The 19,740-nt window shown below is 38.8% G+C and overlaps 2 protein-coding genes across 5 annotated transcripts; both read right to left on the bottom strand.

The window, feature by feature from the left end:
- Positions 1-959: 959 nt before the first annotated feature.
- On the bottom strand, positions 960-7,570 carry LOC103706042 (calreticulin-3-like). The gene is made up of 14 exons (XM_008789997.4): positions 7,414-7,570; positions 6,425-6,532; positions 5,997-6,189; positions 4,724-4,982; positions 4,561-4,617; positions 4,429-4,476; positions 4,175-4,261; positions 4,010-4,067; positions 3,052-3,119; positions 2,838-2,933; positions 2,691-2,747; positions 2,304-2,405; positions 1,395-1,421; positions 960-1,294 (listed from the first exon to the last, which is right to left on the bottom strand). Exons 1-14 carry the CDS (start codon positions 7,529-7,531, stop codon positions 1,283-1,285), a joined length of 1,290 nt encoding a protein of 429 aa, XP_008788219.2. The 5' UTR covers positions 7,532-7,570; the 3' UTR covers positions 960-1,282.
- Positions 7,571-9,872: 2,302 nt separating this feature from the next.
- On the bottom strand, positions 9,873-18,914 carry LOC103706043. 4 transcript variants are annotated; one of them, XM_008789999.4, is made up of 5 exons: positions 18,479-18,914; positions 15,484-16,458; positions 14,386-14,658; positions 13,963-14,054; positions 9,873-11,270 (listed from the first exon to the last, which is right to left on the bottom strand). In XM_008789999.4, the coding sequence occupies exons 2-5, from the start codon at positions 16,429-16,431 to the stop codon at positions 10,367-10,369; spliced, it is 2,217 nt and encodes a 738-aa protein (XP_008788221.2). In that variant the 5' UTR covers positions 16,432-16,458; positions 18,479-18,914; the 3' UTR covers positions 9,873-10,366. The 4 variants fall into 4 exon arrangements, with proteins under 4 accessions (XP_008788221.2, XP_008788220.2, XP_008788223.2 ...); XM_008789998.4 differs by having other exon boundaries at positions 18,505-18,914; XM_008790001.4 differs by having other exon boundaries at positions 18,537-18,914.
- Positions 18,915-19,740: the final 826 nt, after the last annotated feature.

Genomic DNA, 19,740 nt, shown 5'->3' with positions numbered 1-19,740 from the left:
CAGCTGAGACCGGTGGGAACGCTCGGGAGATCCTGGGTATTTCGGCATGGAGATTGCGTTTCGATACTCCCGCCGTACAGGCTAACGTGGTAGGTGCGATGCAGGTGAGCGATAATGGAAGGGAGCACAAGAGGGAGAACAGTGAGGGGGTTTGCGTACGTTTTAGAGCGCTCGAGCGCCGCTCGGATCTCATCAAACCTAGATCAAATAATGCCGGTCCCATGTCAATAATTGGAGATATAATCTTTTATCTTTAATTACTCAAAGTTTTTTACTTCATGCATGAAATGGTCAAACAGTTAAAATAATACATAATAATATATTATTTTTGTTATAAAATAATTTATAAATAGTAAACTGTAGATGTATGACTCGATCTAAACTTAACCAAATTCAAATAGAGATCCGTGGAATATAGCTAAATCTATCTCCATACATATACATATACACATACACACACAATTGAAAAAGACTATGGAGAAAAAGATGAAGGAATGCATGAAGACATGCAATCAAGATACGTCTAGATGTTACTTTTAAGTGGACCTCATGCTGAATTAATTCAATATGTTCATGCGAAGAAAGATCATCCCTAACCAACATGCTTGCAGATAGATAGCTCTTGTCATGCATGTCACTTTCAGCCACCTTCCTCCCTGATAATTTGCCAGGCTAAGAGAGTAGAATTTTTGTAGGTCCTTTTCCTTGGATAACATTGGACACAAGTTGTATGTAATATTGAACTTTTTTGTTTCGGTTGAGAAGAGGATACAAGTTAAATCCGGTTGTGGTTTGAAACAAGTATAGAAACAGAGCATGTCCAAACAGGCACTGCCCTGGTTAAAAGGCAAACACCAAGTAATACCTTGCTTTGGGATACCTTAGACCAAACTTTGATTGGTGGACGTTTAATAAAATAAAATCTTGTATATACTACTGAAGAAACAAAAAGAAGCAAGTATATTGGAGTGCCATGATTTCATTAAGCAACCAAGTATCTGGTTCCCCAAGATTCAAGCTTTATTTTGAACAACATTTTCCAACCGCATGGGCAATACAAACACAGCACAGCCTGAGGTCTTTTTCGATGGATGGGAATCCACAGGCCAAGAGATTCTCGGGTTCTTCATAAATTGCCACACACTAACAAAACTTGTAATCACTTTCATTCAGAGACCCCTCATCATCATAGTCAGCAATGGCCAAACCCCAATACTAACAATGCTAAAAGATATATGGATGTCTCTTTCCATTGGCGCCCTGATGGAACTGTGCATGGCTTTCACAATTCATCCTGTTAATGTGTTAGGATACAGGGATTAGTACTATAAATAAACTACTAATGTAGCTAAAACAAGATGAGAACAATTCTGATCGAGTCTTTCAAAACTTACATGATAATCATCCAGATAATCGCGGCGCTGCACATAAACATTTCAAGTTAGCAAACCATTTAGCTTTAGCAGTGAAGGTACTAAGATCTATATGGAAATACAATAAGAGCCTTTATTGGACCATTGCCTTCAATTAGTAGTGGTAACAGCCAGAAGATTGTTAGCCTTGAAGATTCATTGCGAGATTTGAAGCTATAAGAATTTAATGAGGACCTAAATGCTTAAAACTTTGGATTGTACAGTAAGTGAAGCAAAGAAGCGAGATGAACAAAATATCTGGCCTTTATTTACAAATGATCTCTATCAGAAAGATAGATGAGTCATGAGTTTCCATGGGACCCAAAAGAGATGAGGATGATCTTAAACACAACTTCAAATTTCATGAGACACTTCCAGACTTTTCGGTTGTCATGTCCTAGAGGTTTATGAAGTTCACCAGATCTTCTTAAACTCTACTCCACAACTGGCATTCAACTTTTGAAGATGAAGGTCGCTTAGACAAATGGCATTTGATAAGTCTATGATCCAAGATTTAGTACATCAAAATTTAAACAATTCGTAAATTTACAAAATATACATGGCAATCCAACAAGCCATCCAAGCCTCTCATTTGCTAACAAGTTAAGTTCAACTGATAAGACAAGAATGGTTCAGGACATTATAGACAGGACCAAAGTAGCAGGAAGTATCAGGAACATGCCAGAATATATTCACTGTAATTTTGTTAATCTGACTACTGAAAAGTTGATAATGTTTGAGAAACACAACAATCTTGGTTGAAGGCAATGGGATATTCTATCAAAAATTAAGCTACCAAAAGATGTGGATCTGGAAAAGAACATAATTAAAAATTGAACACTATGGCACGGAAAAAGCTTGGTTGATGAGATAAGGAGAGTTGAGATTTACTTTTCTATATCTATCCTTGTACCGCTCCCTGTCTCGGTAACGGCGATCATATCCTCTCTCTCTTCTCCGCCGTTCACCTTCCTCCCTTGCCCGCTGAGCTTCCTGCAGAAAGAGTCAAAATGGATAATGTTTTAGAAATGCTAAGCAAAATGCTTTCAGGTGTCGGTTTCATGCAAATGACTGGTTGCTTGGACCCGCTAATGCTGGCCTGGCAACTTTACTCTCAATCATCCCCTGCACTAATTCTCAACAGAGACACCAATCCCCCATGGCATGTGCCAGAAGAAGTTTCTATGTGCAGTAAACCAGCAGCCAGTAGCATTAGGCACTTATGAAAGGCATACAGGGGAAAATTCCAAATGAAGTAGGCTGCTCTTTAATAAATACCTCTTCTTCTCTAGCTTTCCTTTCTTTCTCTGCTTCCTCAAAGGCTTCTTTCTCAGCCTGAAATTTTAAGCAGAAGATTATAGCATTTATGAAAAGGTGAACTCTATGAGGACAATTTACAGCAACAATGGAGAGGTGTGCGCCTACCTCTCTATTTTTCGCCCAAGTTTCTTCCACAACCATTTTTGCATACTCCGGATCATCACATATCAAAATGTTGTCAAAAACCGAACCAGCCTTTACCTGTACTTACATCATCTTGTTAAAGTTTGTATGATTTGAATCAATGTCAAGTCAAAAACATTAGTGGCAAATCATCCATTAGTGAAAAGAATTAGGCAAGAACACTACAGTGATTTACCTGCCACACTTCAATCCCTACATAATTTATGGACTTCAGAACATAGAGATCTGGATCATCTTCAAATTCTAACAAGGGGGGAAAATTAAGCTGAATTAGCGAGCTCACATAGATAACTAGAACTTAGAAATAATTCCTAAAAGAAACAGCATAATGGGCACATGTTCATATAGTTTTTGAAGATTGCTTGTTCAAGTTGGAAAAAATATACGAGAAACAACAGAAGAAATAAATCATAGACAACCACCAATTGACATTTATATAGGTACCACAAGATTTTAGATGAGCCCTGTAAAGGTTGACATAACATGAAAAGGTGCTCATCAACTCATGCTAAACAAGTGCAGTAGAATCTTTTAAGGTGAAGAAATAAATGTTAATTTAGTTGGTCCCTTTTTTATAAACTGCATAAGAAAATTGACAACTGAAGGTCATGGCAAACCATGCAGAAATTTTAGTATGAGCAAACTTTGTACCTCGTCTTGTTTCTTCCAAAAGGAGAAAATAGATAGTACTGGATCAGACACATTCAGCTGGAAGATTACATTATTATCTTGGAATTTCAGATTTAAAAGTTGTGATATTTGAAATATATCATAGAGTGTTTGGTTTACCAAAACCAAACCATATTTGGCATCAAAATAATTTCTGAATATTTTCACAATAAATGTCCACACCAATGACATAGGATGACAAGTTTCAGTGCATCAGCACTCTGCAACATGGAGGAATGCTGTAGGTTTCTGAATAAGAACATATCAGCGATGGATGTAAGAGAGGTCTGGTTTAAATTTAAAATATATGAATACCATTTCAAGCAACTCGGAATGTCAGATTGACAAATGGTCGACATCAAGCAACTAAGCATTTAGGAATATATGAATGTAGTTAATGTGGAATCAAGATATGCACAGATAAGCTCCAAAGCTCCACAACATATTTGAACATCTCAGCTTACCTGGGTTGTCAATCCATGGGACCTTCCATTTCCCCTTGTAGTTTGGATTCTTGATCTTCTGTAGTTTCATAATATATATCATAGATGAGAAACATATATCACTGCAGTCAATTGTAATTTGTGAGATTTCAGTGACTGAAACTGGACATAGTTGAGCAAACCAACCTTGCGTTTCCACGGGCCTTTGTATGCTGGATTTGGTATCTTTGGTGGTCTCCATTTGCCGTCTTCATCATCATCCCATGTGTCAGGCTGATTGGCAAGTAACAAAATTATTCAACATCACTAAACAGAAAATGTATTTTTCATTGGAAATTAAAAAAAAAAAAAGCCTACTGATGGCACATATGATCACTGTGTAGGTCAAGCCAAATGCTTGCGGGAATCTCATCTTACATTATCAAAGATAACGAGCATACCTTTTTAGCTTTTGGATCAGGAATTTCTTTTGGAATTGAATCATATCCCTACAAGGTATAGATAAAAAGTAAGAACAAGAATAAGCATGTCCGGGAGGGAAAATATTTCTTTGAGTCTGATTTGCTGGAAACCTCTGGCTTAACACCATCAGGATCATCAATGTACTCCCTATCGTCCCAGTCTTTAGGCTGTAACATTCACAAAAAAAAAAAAAAGGTTCATGACAAAGTCATAGATTGTAGACCTTTCTTATCAGTATATGTGATAGCATGAGATGATAGAGCAAGCACCAACCTTTTTAGCATTGACATCTTTAATTTTTCGAGGTGGAAGAATATCCCAATCAGTATACATGCTTCCAGATTCTCTCTCTCGGTTATCAACAAGAATACTATACGAGGCATCAGGCCTAAGAATAAATGTGTATACATGTGTTAACTTGTCTGTCTCACATTCTAAATCTTTCTTTATAGGGTAATTCTGTCCCTGGTAGGAAAGGATAAGATGGAGCTTCTTTGTCTGTGTGCCACAAATATCAGGTCCAAACATCAAACTGCATAAAAGAAATGCAAACAATCAAGATGCTGAATATTGCAAAACTGGAGAGAAGCAAATAATTAAGCAAAGTGCATGAGAAAATGACAGTCTAGTCAGATTGGAATAAAATTTTAATCTTAAGTAGAAAGTCCAGTCCCTAGTGTTTTAAGTCTATCCCAATGAAGACGAAAATTTTACATCATTGGCTCCCGCCCTAGCATCAGCTGCCTACAAGATGGCACTGATTTCCTAGCCAATCAATATGTTGCAAGAGAGACTTGCCATCAGAAAACTAGAAGACCAGCTAGAAGAAATGCCACCTTATTGTTTTTGCACTTTACCTTTACCCAATCAAGGAGCCACCCTTATATTGCCCTGAACTCGAAACGAGGGTAGACAGGCAAAAGTAGGCAAGATTTAATATAATAGAACTGCATTTGTTTAAGAATAATGCAAAAATTATAACCCAATGGACCAACACTGAAACATAATTCTCATCATATTGCTGCAGAAAAGGATTCTACCAAATATGGTAGACAGATAGTGCACCAAGAAAGCTTACCAGCTATATAATTCACTTAGTTCTGTTTCGATGTGACTCCAATACATTCTTTCTCCATATACTTAGTTTTAATGAACCTAAATAATGAGCTCCCAAATGAGACAATAATAGTCCTACGGGGCATGCATCCTTCAATGCGGCAATAGTACAAACTACAATCACAAGCATGATCCGCTGTACCACCCCATACCGAGGCGTACCGACCTATATCGAGATGTACCTAGATAAAAATTAAGAAAAATGATTGAAGAGCTATTTCAGTACATAAGGGTACCGTATCGTACCGTAACAAACTGATAAGATACCGATATGATACTCAGTACCAAGATTGTGGACCTTGATCACAAGGCTTATGGTCATTCAATGATAGCACAAAAAGTCTCCTGAGGACTGAAGATACTTCAAATTGTTGGAAAATCAAAAGGAGTATGACATACATCACACATTTGAAGAAATTATGTTGCTAACCTGTATGGAGCATCACCGCCAAATTTCTTCTGATTTACATAACCAGAGAGAAGCTTAATGTAGCCACCACCACATTCAATGTCCTGCTCAAATTTTATAGAATACTGGACCACCATTGTTCTGTTCTTATTACTGAATTCTGGGATCTTTGCAGATATCGCAAAGTGTCTGGCATCCGTGTATGTCTGTATACCTGAAGTGAACAACAGCAGAAAATGCATATGCTCAGATCAACAATGAAATTACTGAGAAAAAACTAGCAAGTGCATTCAAAATCAGCTTCTGCTCATCATTCCAACACATACTTGATACCTTCTCTGGTGTTTATTGAACTCAAAAGTGCTCGTTAAGATCCTCACCATAATAGAAGCAATGAGTTGAGAATTAAAGTTCAAGGCACCAAAAAAAAGAGGGAGAAAAAAGCATGCCTTTGTCGTCTGGATCTCCAGCCCATTTTCCTGCCGTGTGTTTAAAGGAACCAGCTTTTCCTTCATTCTTCTTCCAGTCTGATTTTACCCAACGGCTCTCCCAACCATCTTTTCAGTAACCATATACAAAGGCAGCAGGTCCAAGTTAGCCAATCAAATTAGATATATACATGATATAAGTCATTACTAAATGATGACAAAAATGGGAAAGAAGATAAAAGAAACATTCTTGTGCAATGATCAGTAACCTAATCTTAGTTTCCCTCAAATATGCTTACAATCAAATAAGGAATAGCCTTAAAATTAGGATTCCCTAGTCTAGAACTGGTTGTCAACCTGACAATAATCATGCTCTTTTTCCCAGCCTAATGGTAGTTCTGGCTTGCACGAATCCATTCATGCATCCCGTCCATTTTCTCCACTATCAATATGTGGATAATTTATTGCTAGTATTTGCTGCAGAATAGATTAAAACCTACAGTAGATAATTATTTAAAAACAGCAACCTAAACCAGTTTAGATTGAACACCAATCCACAGCAATCTATTTAAAAAGATCTTTTTTTCCACTTTGGACTCCTCTGGTCCCCCTTATAAATGAACTGACTAACACAGTAGCCAATGACAAGAAAATTATGGAAACAGCTCCAGTTGGAAATAAAAGCCATTACTTAACCAGAAAAGTTTGAAACTTTAAATGCCTCATTTGGAACCAAGCTAAGCATCACTGTAGAAGTAAACATCAGAAACCTAAAGATCGGGCCAAATTAAGAAACCAGCATTTGCTTACGGTTTTTGACGTAGTACCTTATCATGAAGATTAAAGAAAGAAAAGTTACAAAAACACAATGGTAATAAATTTTCTTGAACTGAATGTTTCATATCATGGAAAGATCGATTGCTGCGAAGAAAAACAGCGAGAAATCAGCTTAATATCATGTAAAAAATAGGCATATATTGGGTGGAAAATGTGAGTGAGTTGGGAGATACCATCGAAGCGCTCTTCGAAGATTATCTCAGCAGTAGAGAGCTGGAGGAGTGTGAGAGAGAGAAGGAGGAGGAAGCGGAGGTAGAGGCGGAGCGGTGGAGCTAGGGTTCGTTCCGCCATCTCCGGCAGTCGCCGAAAAAGAAGCGGAGCCCAAGTGGACCTTTAATACAAATTCCCTCTTAATAAACGCCCTTGTGAGAGAGGCTAAATTGCAGCGGTACCCATCTCAGTTTCACAGCTTGGGGGTAATTATAATGATGAGGTTAGCGTACACTTTTCATCATGGTAAACTTATTATTAGTTTTATTTAGCATGTTAATTATAAATTCGTAACTAATATTCTAAACATTAGACTTATGACTATAGTTATTGATGCACTAGTATCATGTACATGCAACATAAATATGGATTCTAAAGTAGACACTTTTAAGAAGAGTAGAAATTATGGAAAGAAGTGGATATTGCAAAACAATTGAAAAGTATTAAGATTCTATCAAGATTCACTTATTTATTTAAAAAATAAAAGAAAGTTAACAAAAAAAAGGTGGAGTTGAATCTTGCAATAGTTGAGGTCTTAAAAGTTAGATTTATCACAATATTAAGTACTCTAGAAGGGGAGAGAGAACACCATTGATACATGATCGTCCTGAAAAGCGGAGGACCTTTTTTTTTTGGGTTAACCAGATGATTCATACCAATCTAGTACGAATGCATCCAACAAAATTAGAAAATAGTAAATCACAAAGTGCTATAGACAACTTCCTCTCTCTACTCCATAGGGTACTCTTAGAGTAATCGGTTACATACGAGGCCATCCAATTCCAGAAAATTTCATTTTCGGATCCTACTATGGAAAAATAATGTCCTTTTTACTCACGTGCCGGGCACATGCAGTATTCCAGATTGCAGGGTATTTCGATAGTTTCCCCGAAAATGGATGGTCTCTTTGGTATCTTCACGGTGGAAAAAAAAGAAGTCACCGGTCAGAGACCAGTGACTAAGGGACCCACCACCTACAGACGACTTTTCAAGTCTCCGTGGACGTAGGGGTCCCTTCAACCCTTCCCTGTGGGCCCCGCGAGCCGTGGCGTGCCATCCGAGGCACGTTCTGAGCGTTCGCGGGAAGAATTCTTTTTTCCTTCAAAAAAAAAAAAAACCCCGAAATATATGATGCTTGAAAAAAAAAATAGCATTTGCATAATTGATTAATAAAAAAATCTTATATTTAATTTAGCATCTATTTTTAAAAAAATATGTAAAATAAGTATTTTAAAAATTGAAGGATATATTTACAAAAAAATTATCTTAATTTTTAATTCGTGGAAATTAAACTTTTTCACATTTCATATAATTTTTTTATGAAATATGAGAATTTATTTTTTAAAAAACACTACTTTCTTTTTTTTGAAAATTTCAACCAGATATATTTTTTTATTTTTTTGGGTCAAATCAAAACTGAAATGTAATTCGAATACTAGAAAATGTAAGTTATTTATTTTTATTTTTATTCCAAAATAATATCTTTTCGGCCAAATATGTCCTAAAATCAGCCTCATTCGAATCACCTCCCAAAACATTTCCTGGACCTCTCATGGACCAATCGTTACTGGACACATGTACAAAATTACGTGTAATTGTTTCGATAAAAATCCATAGGAATTCAGATATCCGAGTCGTTGCTGGAACGACATTCCATAGACTAAACCCAAAATAAAAAAGACCGTTGCGTTCTCTCGAGTCAAATGTTTGTAATGGTGCTTCCGTTGGGCGTGGACTTATAGCCCCAAGTCTGTCTTCTACGTCCCCACCTAAAGGAATCGACTCCACTTCAACGGATGCTTCGTTGGACTCGCAGCTTTATTTCAAATGTTCCTGCGCAGCAATGACCTTATGGTGTGGCTGCCAATCAGATCCATGGCATACATCACTTGGAAAGACGTTTCGCACAAAGCAAATCATGTTCTAGTTTTTTTTTTTTTCCTTCTCGCGCGCGCGCGCTTTGTTTTCAACCCGCTTGATAGATTACCCAATTTGATTAAAAAAAAAAAAAAAGACAAGGAGAATGAAATTTCAATTTCAATTCAACCCAATGGCTTCTTCGGTGCAACCATCCACAAATCAAATTTCATCCGCCCACAAATTATGAAGGATTCAAGGAGGATAATTAGCAAGTAGTATTTAAATTTTATTTTTGACTCGGTAACGATGGTAACCTAGCTCGAAATATTTAGAAGCACTTGTGACACAATTGAAATACTAATATAAGATATCAATTATCTAAGTCAACGTGCTAGCTGACTAGGTCAGCTGTTATCTTGTTGAAATCACTAATGTTGGATACTAGTTATCTAGGTTCAATCTCACCCTTATCTTACAATACACACACATACACACACAAAGCAGGTAACATAATAACCATATTTTTTAGGATATATGGGTCTAATAAAAATTGACACTATGATTCTGAAATTGGCGTTTAATAATAGTATAGATTAGATAGGCATAATTGTTATGTCCTTGCCTTTGGAGCTTGAAAACATTTACAAACTTTTACAAATTAAAAACCCAGCAGTGCACTGCACTCTCTTCAACTATCAAAAACCTCTCCCACCCCAAACTCCTTTTTTTTTTTCCCTCTCTCTCTCTCTCTCAGCAAATTTTTGTTGAAAAAAAAAAACCAAAAAATTAGACACCAACATCTAGCTTTCATATCCCTCACCTTCCCTCATCTCCCTTTCACTCTTTGGGAGAACTCAATCAGCACTCTTGCAGAAATCCAATCTGAATCCGCACTCATCAAATTAGCCCGGTTCTGGCTGATGGAAGACCAACCATCAAAATAGAATCACAGGATGACACGTACAACATTTAGTAGGCCCATCACCCGTCACGGCGCCACGAATCCAACGGCGAGGAGCACTTTAACTTGCATCAACATTCGCGCAAGAGATTCGATCACACTTTCCGGCCAGGCCGCTCTCCGCTTCCTACCGCCGCGGCCGGGCTCCCGCCGCCGAGCGCGACGGCGGCGGACTCCACGTGGGCGAGAAGATACTCGTAGATCTTCTTCCTCAGACGTTCGATCGTCTCCTCCGGCACGCCTCCCCCCTCGCCGACTCCGTCCTCCGCCGTTGCCGCCTCCGCCGTTGCCGCCTCCCCTTCCCTCTGCCGCCCGATCGTGTCCAACCAATCGTTCACTCTCTTCAGCTGCGACAGCATCCCGGCCACCTGCTCCCCATCCGACGGCCCCGGCGCCGCCACGTCCGCATCCAGAAACCTCTCCACGAACCCCAGGAACCACCTCCTTGCTTCCTCCCTCAGCGCACGTGCCAGCTCCGACCCCTCCTCCAGCCCTCCCCCTCGAGCCCACTCCGGCGGCGGTGACGGCGGCGCCGCCGCCCCCCTCGCCTTCCCCTGGGAGGTCGTCGCCGGCGACGGCTTCCCCGATCCGGAACTCGCAGGAATTGGCGGCGGAGACGACCGAGGTTTGGCCTTGGAGGAAGCTGCCGCCGTTTTGGAAGGGCCGTCGAGGACCACCGCCACCGAGGTGGAGGCAGCCGCGGCGGAGAGCGGCGGAGGGTGGGGCTTATGCTGGTAGAGGGAGAAGGGGGAGAGGTCGGTGGCGAGGGCTGCGCGGACCCAGGAGGTGGCGCGCCGGCGCCTGTCGGCGGAGATCTTGAGGGCGTCCTCCGGAATGGGGTTACCGCCGGGGGGCTGGTCGGGTGAGGTTACCGCGGTATTGGCGAGGGAGTCGGTGACTTGGGAGGCGCGGGAGAGCGAGGCGTGGAGGGCTAGGAACTCCTCCACCGCCGGCTGTGGGTTATCCTCCTTCGCGGTGAACGTTACTTCCACGTACATGCTGCAAGCAAATGCACCCATAAACAACAGTTTCAGTTCAGAAATTCTCAGTGTGCCTGCAAGTGCTTTTTCAGTGTATGAGAAAAAAAGGGGGGGAGCAAAAGAAAGAAAAAGAAACACACTGATTGAATCAAAAAAGAAAAAAAAAAAACAAAGACCACAGCAAAGTTTCAATTGGCATTTTATCGAGTGTAAGACATTTGACAACTTTGGGTATGTAAACTTTGTACATAATTTTTAGCAATTAAAGAACTGCAAAGTTGCAAATATAGAAGATTGGCTCTATCCACTAATGCTTTTCTTTTGGAGTATATGTGATCCACATGTGAAATAGGAGATGATAGCCATATATTTGCCATTGTAAATGACCTATTTCAGTTGCAAAATGAGCCAATATTGCAGGAGTTAAACAATGGAAAGAAAGAAAACCGTATAGAGATTTTATTCTCCATGATAATTTCAAGGATCAAAATATATTCAGTTCCCATACTTCATTCAACCCTGAAGATGACAAATCCATTTTCTCAAAGACCACCCTAAAGGATTCTGCTCCCAATGAAGTCTACGAATTTGCAAATAAATACTCTGTGTCAAGCTCAGAGTAATGGTACCTCTTTCAGAAATTGGAGGCACCTTTTCCACCAATGTGCTCCACCAACATGGTCCTTTCAAGACAAGCTTGAAGTGGCACATCTGGATTGGTCAACCTGAAACAACATTCAAGATGGAGTTGGGCATTTTTGGTGAATGATGAGATCTGCTGTTGTGTCTTTCGAACAGTTTTCCGTGGTCAGAAAATCAAGTGGCACATGGATTGAGACTCTAGAGATTCTGTATGCAGGATGAAATGGTTCTTCGGTTCCATGGTGTTCCAAGAAATGCATCAGTCACACAATTTGCAGTGTATGAAGGTTGATTGGTAGAAGGATGTCTACTCGACATGAGTGGCTTTCAAAACTTATCGAGGGTTCTGAATGCTGAATGGCAGTTCTACATTCGATCTAAGGATTTTCATTTGCCAAACAATGGATCCATCAAACAGGGTGTTTCCCCAACCTATGTGTGCTAAAAATATTAAGTTTCCTTTCTCTTCATCCTTGAACCCTTTCTTTGTTTATATGAAAATATCTAGAATGCTAAGATACAACAAGAACATGTCAGTCCTAAGTCTTAATTTTGTTTTCTTCAAGTTTCTTCCAAGAATCTTCATTCTTTGACCCTTGTTTCCTGTATATGGAAACATTTGTGATGCCCTAGGATACAACAAAAACAAGTCAATCCTAAGTTATCACCGTACATGCTATTCATCTAAAAGGGCTGTGGGTGGTAAATTAGATGCTAAACATGAAGGATCAAGCAGGCACCAAGACACTCTTTCTATGAGAGAATTATGAACTTGTTTGCTTTTACCACCTAGCAAGATTCGCCGTACCGGTACAGGACCCTGTATCGGTGCCACACTAGTATAGTATCGATACGGTACACTACGGATTTGTTTTTGGCATACTAGGGTCAGTATGCCGTCTGTACTAGTACCGGTCCCAAACCGGTACAGTACGGTATGCCCGGTCCGTCCAGTTTGGTACGGTATAGCACACCATGCTACCTAGCAGCGACTATCCTTGTCACCATCAGAAATCAAAAGATTACAGATCCATCTTTATTACTAACTCTGGCATGAGTGTAGGAGTTGAAGGCTATCATACAGATATAGGGTACTCTGGTATTTGAGAACGACCAAATTCCACTGAAAAATCTTGAAAGCTAGTAAATGAGGTATGCTTCAGAACATTAGACATATATATACCAGGTAGAAACCATTTTTTCTTTATTTCTTTTTTTTTGTCGAGAGGCGGGATTAAAATCCACTCAGAATTTTGAATGACAATTTATAGATATTCCATCAAAATCATGAGTTAGTGAATACATACATATTTCCATCTCTCTTATCTCAGCATGTTCAAGATGCACATCCTTATAACAGATTTATGAGGCTCCCTCAGATGGGTGCATAAGGACCATACCCACAACCAAAGCACAGAAGTTGAGAAAATTTTGTTCTGATTGTCATAGTAATATAAATGGCATCTAGGAATCTGAACAACCAGTTTATTAATCAGATATTTGATAATAATAATGAAATTCAGCAGATCCACACACCAAATTGTTTGAATACATTAACCAGTGTCAATATGCACTCAAACCCGTTCTACAACTAAACTAATCAGTTCAAACGTACTATTAGGAGATAAAACTTGTTTCTGGACCATCTCCAAAAGCTCCTGAGAATCCGTCTCACAGAGCCCCAACATCTCAAATTAAGAGAACAGATCATAAAATACTGAAAAAATCAACCATCAGAACTTTATAATGGCAGGAAAATTTCGTCATTAGACAGCAAGATCTAAATAGGTTTACAAAATAAGTGGGCATATGGTTAAGTGAAAGACTGTTATGTTACATTAGACTTATCGTGGATGACGCAGCTTGCTTCAAGACAGCATAATAGAAAAATTCATACCAATGTTTCTATAGTGGAACAGGAAGAAGTTCAAATGAATTCATGTTTAGGATAAAAGAAAAATGCAGATAGGAATTAAATGCAAGTATAAATGAGAAGTAACTCTATGTGTAATGCCATGAGCTCTTGTCAAGTGGAGAAGTGCTGCAAATTACTAAATACTAGTAATTACCTTAAGCATCTAATCAAGCTCTCTGCAGCAGAGGCTTCTTGCAAGGCCTGAATAGCAGCTAGTTGTGCGGCATCCCTATACTTCAAAACCTCCTAAATAAAACATGAAACATCAGAACAAATGAATTACTAAACCAGTGAAGTAAGAAATCAGTGTGCAAAATTCTAGTACAGACACCATAAGGTGGTTTACCATGATGTCATATACCTATGCCAAATGGGCTGGTTTAGTATAAGATGGTAATAACAACCAACAAGACCTCATGAGATAGCTGTCATATGAGCTATGATGATAGTTATAAGCTCAAATTAGCAGATACATAATGTTCATGTATGAGCAAAAAAGTGACGTGCAACAATTTCAGACCATCTATTTTAATAAGAACTCTGAAATTTTAATGTTACATGATATTACACAGCATACCTTTCCAAGTTTTACAAGAGACGACGGAAATGATGCCCATGAAACACTACCATCTGTCCATCTTTTGCTATTAGAGACAAACTTGACTAAGTTAGCAAGATTAAGATTGTTAGAAGCCTCTTGTGTCTTCTTTATAATAGAAGACCGTTGTTTATTTGACCTATCTGAATCATCCGAAGATGCATTTGCAGTGCCCTTCTTTGCAGGAGTTTGAACTTTATTATCCTCTTTAGATAAAGACTTCCCATTTAATGGAGGTTTCATTCGAGGAACCTGCAAGTTTGAATAAATGAAGAAATAAAAATAAGACGTTCCAATTATATGGATTGTTAAGCACCATGAAGCAACTTAAATTTTAATATTTTAGTTTTATCTAGCAATAATGAAAGAGGAAATCCATGCAAATGAGACCTTCAATAAAAAAACACAGCAATAATTTGAGAATAACGATAATGGACCAAAAAGAATGACTATAACTATCAAACTCCATAAATTATCATCTATAAGGCCAGGCTTTATTACTTATTTTAAACCCAGATATCCTGCATTACATAATCAAGCATGTGAAAGAGGAAATCATTGTTTCTTTTTTTCTAAATGCTTTGCTGATTAAGTGACGCATTAATAAGCAGGCATGTAACCTACCACCAGAACACAAACACACACAAAAAAAAAAGAGAGAAAAAGGGCATGTTTTGGTACATTTTGCAGAAACCAAATAGAATCTCAACTAAAATATTAGTTAGAAACATATCTCAAATGGTTATTCAAAATTCAACAACTCCTGTAATATCCATAGAAAGACAAGTTAAACAAAAAGGACAAGAATCCATTGAATCACTGTTTTCAGTATTTTATCTAACATGATCGACATGAATCAAAGTCATTCGACACTATCAAGATATTATCATCAACATCAACCACTTAACCAGCAATCTATTTCATTATATTATATAAATAAACTTACATGCTAATTTGAAGATCCAAAAGACCAAAAAAACAAAAGAAGCTTCCTAGCTTTAGCCAATCTTCAAGATGCATAAAGAAGATTCAAAATTTATATACAAGAGAATGAATCCAGAGTCTCAATTAACTCACAGAAGTGCTTTGAGTCTCGGATTTTGTCTTGAGTTTGCCTGCCTTCGAGTTAGAATGAACCCTCCCTTTTGTCTCCATACTTCCTTCCCAGCTCCTTCTCAAAGCCTTGGGACTTGATTCAATACCTAGCACCAAATTCCTAGTAGAATTTCCAGCAGCTGGCTTCCTGCCAGCTGCGGTCACCTTTAAAACAGAAGTTGTCCGCTCCAACAAACCCAATCTTGAAGATGGCGGCTTTTCTATCCCTTTAACTTTTGCTTGCTGTTTAAGATCATTGGAGAACTTCTCAAATGATGCAGGCAATGAATAAACACTTGTCGGGGATGAAGGTATCGACCTTGAGTTCATTGATCTTGATCTCACACCAATAGCTTCCTTTTTCTCCAAGTTGCCATCCGCTGCTTGTTTCAAGAGTACAGAGCTTGACTTACCAAGTACCACCTTTTTCTTTTCAACCTCCTCAGTTCTAATAGTTCCATTCTGTTTCCCCAGCTTGTTCTTCTCTTTATCTGAAGACAGTTTAGCATCATCCTTCGAGCCATTAGACAGCCGAAGTTTTTCAGTACCAAGGAAACCCAGGGAACTGGTGGCCACAATATCCTCAGGGTGCCCAACACAGGGATGGCGGCCAGGGACTGGCCTTACACCCCTCAGGATAGGTACAGGGGAGGCTGCTTCAAGGCGGTCAACATAAATGAACTGTCCCAGTTGGATCTTATCACTTAAGATGAGGTCATCATGCTCATCAGGTAGGGATACATAGGTAGCATGGGAAGAATCGGAGACCTTAAGGTAGAAGCCTCGGTTTGAGAAGAGGTCACTGCCAGCAAGGGCTGGAACAATGCTGACAACTTGAAGGAGAGATGAGCGGTGTTCACCAGCAACCTTAACATCTGTATTCATGTGCTGGAGGAGCTTGAGGAGGACCCCAGGGACCAGTGAAGCCATTTGGTGCTGTCTTTAAAGTGCATTACACTGCAAGCATTTAGAAAAAGAAATAAACTGATATTAGAACACATTTCATTTGGAAGGAATTCAATGGACCTGCAGGTGGTCACAATGAATTGTTTAATGAGGCCGATACTCAGCACTAAGATCTGATGCACCGATTTTAAGCATTAGAAGAATCTATATCTAAAAGACAATGAACTACCTACATCACATCATCTACCACAACTAACAATAAAGCAACTTAACAGAGAAATCCAGATGAGCAAAACAAAAACTTTGAGCATTGAGAATGCAGAATCCAGATCAATTCAGAGCTTCAAAAAACTTATCACATAAAACCATTTGTTCGGTTTAGGACTTCAGATGCTCTAAAAAATTAAAATAGGAAACCTAATGTTCGAACTAAATTAGCTGCATCAATAATTAGTGAGTTCTCAGGATCTTTAAAAACTAGAATAAAATGCAAAAACAGCAAAACCCTCTTGAGAAACAAATGTGATGGTTAGCTTTTTGATTAGATAGTTCCATGCAGCTGTCAAGAAAGAAGTTTGGAAAACTCAGGTAGAGCAAAGATAATGAATTTTAATAAGATAAAAACATTGCATATTCTGGAGAAACGAAATTCTCAAAGGAGCTGATACGAAAGAAACTCACATTTCAATTTCTAGGGTTTTCATTCAAAATTTGGGACATAGAACTATAGAATCCATCCATGATTTAAAGAGTAAGGAAGGAGACTTGGCTTGAAAGCAAACTCAGGTAGAATTGAATTAAAAAGATGTTGACTTAGAATAGATCAAATCTATTATATAACAGAAATCAACAAAAGATTGTGATAAAACCATGTGCCACTACATAGATTTCAACTATTGAAGTATAACCAAATACAGAGAGGAATATGAAAAATTCGGACTGCAGGATCTGTCACAAATTGTAATAGAATGTTTAATGATCAGCAAAACCTAGAATTGACAATTCAGAACCTTAGGTATGATACGGTTGCCACACAGAGATTTCAGCTTCAAGAAGAATACAAAACATCTAATCATCAAACAATTTATGATAGAAAATGAAGGCTTTAGGGGATTTCCTTTTTTGGCCTATAAAATAGTGGCACACTGAGACCCCCAAATCTATCAGAAATAGTCCCTGTGAGAACCATTGCAAATCAAATATACAGTAAACTTCAAATAAAAACTTTACCATGCAATCAACCAGATATAAGGCCAAGAATTTTCTGACTAATTCAAGCAGAATGAATATGATGCTGGCATCTAATAGATAAGAGGTACAAGCTTACAAGGTATTCAAGGGAAAGACACTTCTTATAGGAGCTCGTACCAGAAAAGGTTGGCTTTAAGTTTAGAAGTTAGCAGTTATAATTTGGGCAATAGGTCCATTCCTCACTTAAAAAACAAGGAATAGAGAATTGCCTTGAAAGCAAACTCAGTCAAAATAGACCATATTGAGTCTACGAATGGACCACTATTGTTTACAGAACCTAAAGAGTAACACAGTTCCCAGTAAAAACCGTGATACATGGAGATCAACCAAGAGAAGATAAGGAAAGCCATCGAAGAGATAGATAGACAACAGAGAATCGGGGGAAATTTTTCTTCAGGGATTTGACCGAATCACAGATGTGAGAAGAAAAGATTTGGTTCGAGAAGCCCGGAAGGAAAGTAATTAATCGGATTTCCATAGGCATTCCTCACAGGGAATGACGGTCTTTACGATCTGATGCACCGGATCATACCATCAGAAGCGAAGCAAAGTTGCGGTCTTAATAGAAGAGCACGTTTTCCTCGAACCCCGGATGCAAAAATCCCATCTTTCGAACAAATTTCACGTTTTTTTTGCCGAACTCGAGCAGAAAAATAAGGAGAAGAAGCGAAACAAAAAAAGAATCCAACTTTTTCAAGCTACAGAGATCACAGAGATGCACAACACACTGTTCATCAATTCCACGTCAAAAAATCAACAAAAACAAAGAGATATAAAACCGCTCTTTTAATCTCTTTACAGATCCAAAACGAAGAAAAACCTCATAAAATCATTAAAAGCGCCAACCATTTTCCGCTCTCCAGTGGAAAACTCCCAACCTCCAATCCCCGGAGCCGGAGCGAAACAAAAAGGAGCCTCCTTTCCCGATATCGAGACCGAAAAGCCCTGGATCTTTCCCTTTCTCCGTCATAAATCGGCTCGCCAGCAGAGACAGCTACGGAAAACTACCCCAGCAGAATCCCCTATTCGGCGGGGCACGAGCCGAGAATAGAGCACGAATAAACTAAAAACCCTTATTCCCCCGAACCAGGGATAACTTCTCCGCTCCCCACCTCTCCCTCTTCTCCACTGTCTACACTGTGACCGAGATCATGTCCTCGAATCCATATAAGCGACTTCACCAAAGAAGAGTACCGGAACCTCCTCTCTCTCTCTCTCTCTCTCTCCTCCCCTCGCTTTCTCCTCCTCTGCTCTCAGTTGGAGGCTTGGACCATCCCTCTCTAAAACTCTCTCGCTAAATAAAGAAAAACCAGGTTAAAGAAATAAAAGATTCAAAAATTTTCATTTTTAATATTTTCAGAATTAAAAATAAAAATTCTATTTTTTTAATTTAAAATATAAATATATTTAATAAAATTAATTATTTTAAAAATATAAATATTGTACAGAATTTTGGCAACGTAGTGGAGATAATAACAACGGTATCAATAGAAGTCACAGTAAAAAGCCTGAATTTTTAATTTTTAAAAATAAAAAATAAAAACGATGCCGAGCACCTCTTGTCGTACTTGGCTTCGAGCTCTCATTGCCACGTGTTACGAGTAGATTGGTGTTCCCAATGAATGGCACCGATCTTCCGGTGCCGCATGCCCTGGGGCTCTTGTTAGGGAAAAAAACCCTGAATTTTTAATTTTAAAAAAATAAAATAATAGTATTTAATATGTTTTTTTATTTTGGTTTATGTGGTTTATTATTAGAAATAAAAAAATAGAAAATAAAAGTGATGCCGAGCACGTCTTTTCGTACTTGGATGGCTTCGAGCAACCCGCTATAGCCACGTGGTATGAGTAGATTGGGGATTCCGAATGAATGGCACCGATCTTCCGGTTCTTGTTAGGTAGCCGTAGCATGCTTGGGCCCCAAGCATTATTGATAAAGGCGAGAACAAAAAGGAAGTGGAGGAGTCGACGGTTAACAGATGAAGTGAAGCACGTCATTTTCTCGGTTTATTATTATTATTATTTTTAATATGGTTTAATAGATGGTGACGGGATGGGGAGCACGTGGATGGAGGGATGGGAT

This window comes from Phoenix dactylifera, chromosome 1, assembly GCF_009389715.1.
Source record: "Phoenix dactylifera cultivar Barhee BC4 chromosome 1, palm_55x_up_171113_PBpolish2nd_filt_p, whole genome shotgun sequence".
NCBI classification, from domain to species: domain Eukaryota; kingdom Viridiplantae; phylum Streptophyta; class Magnoliopsida; order Arecales; family Arecaceae; genus Phoenix; species Phoenix dactylifera.
This window is presented reverse-complemented; position numbering and strand designations above follow the sequence as displayed.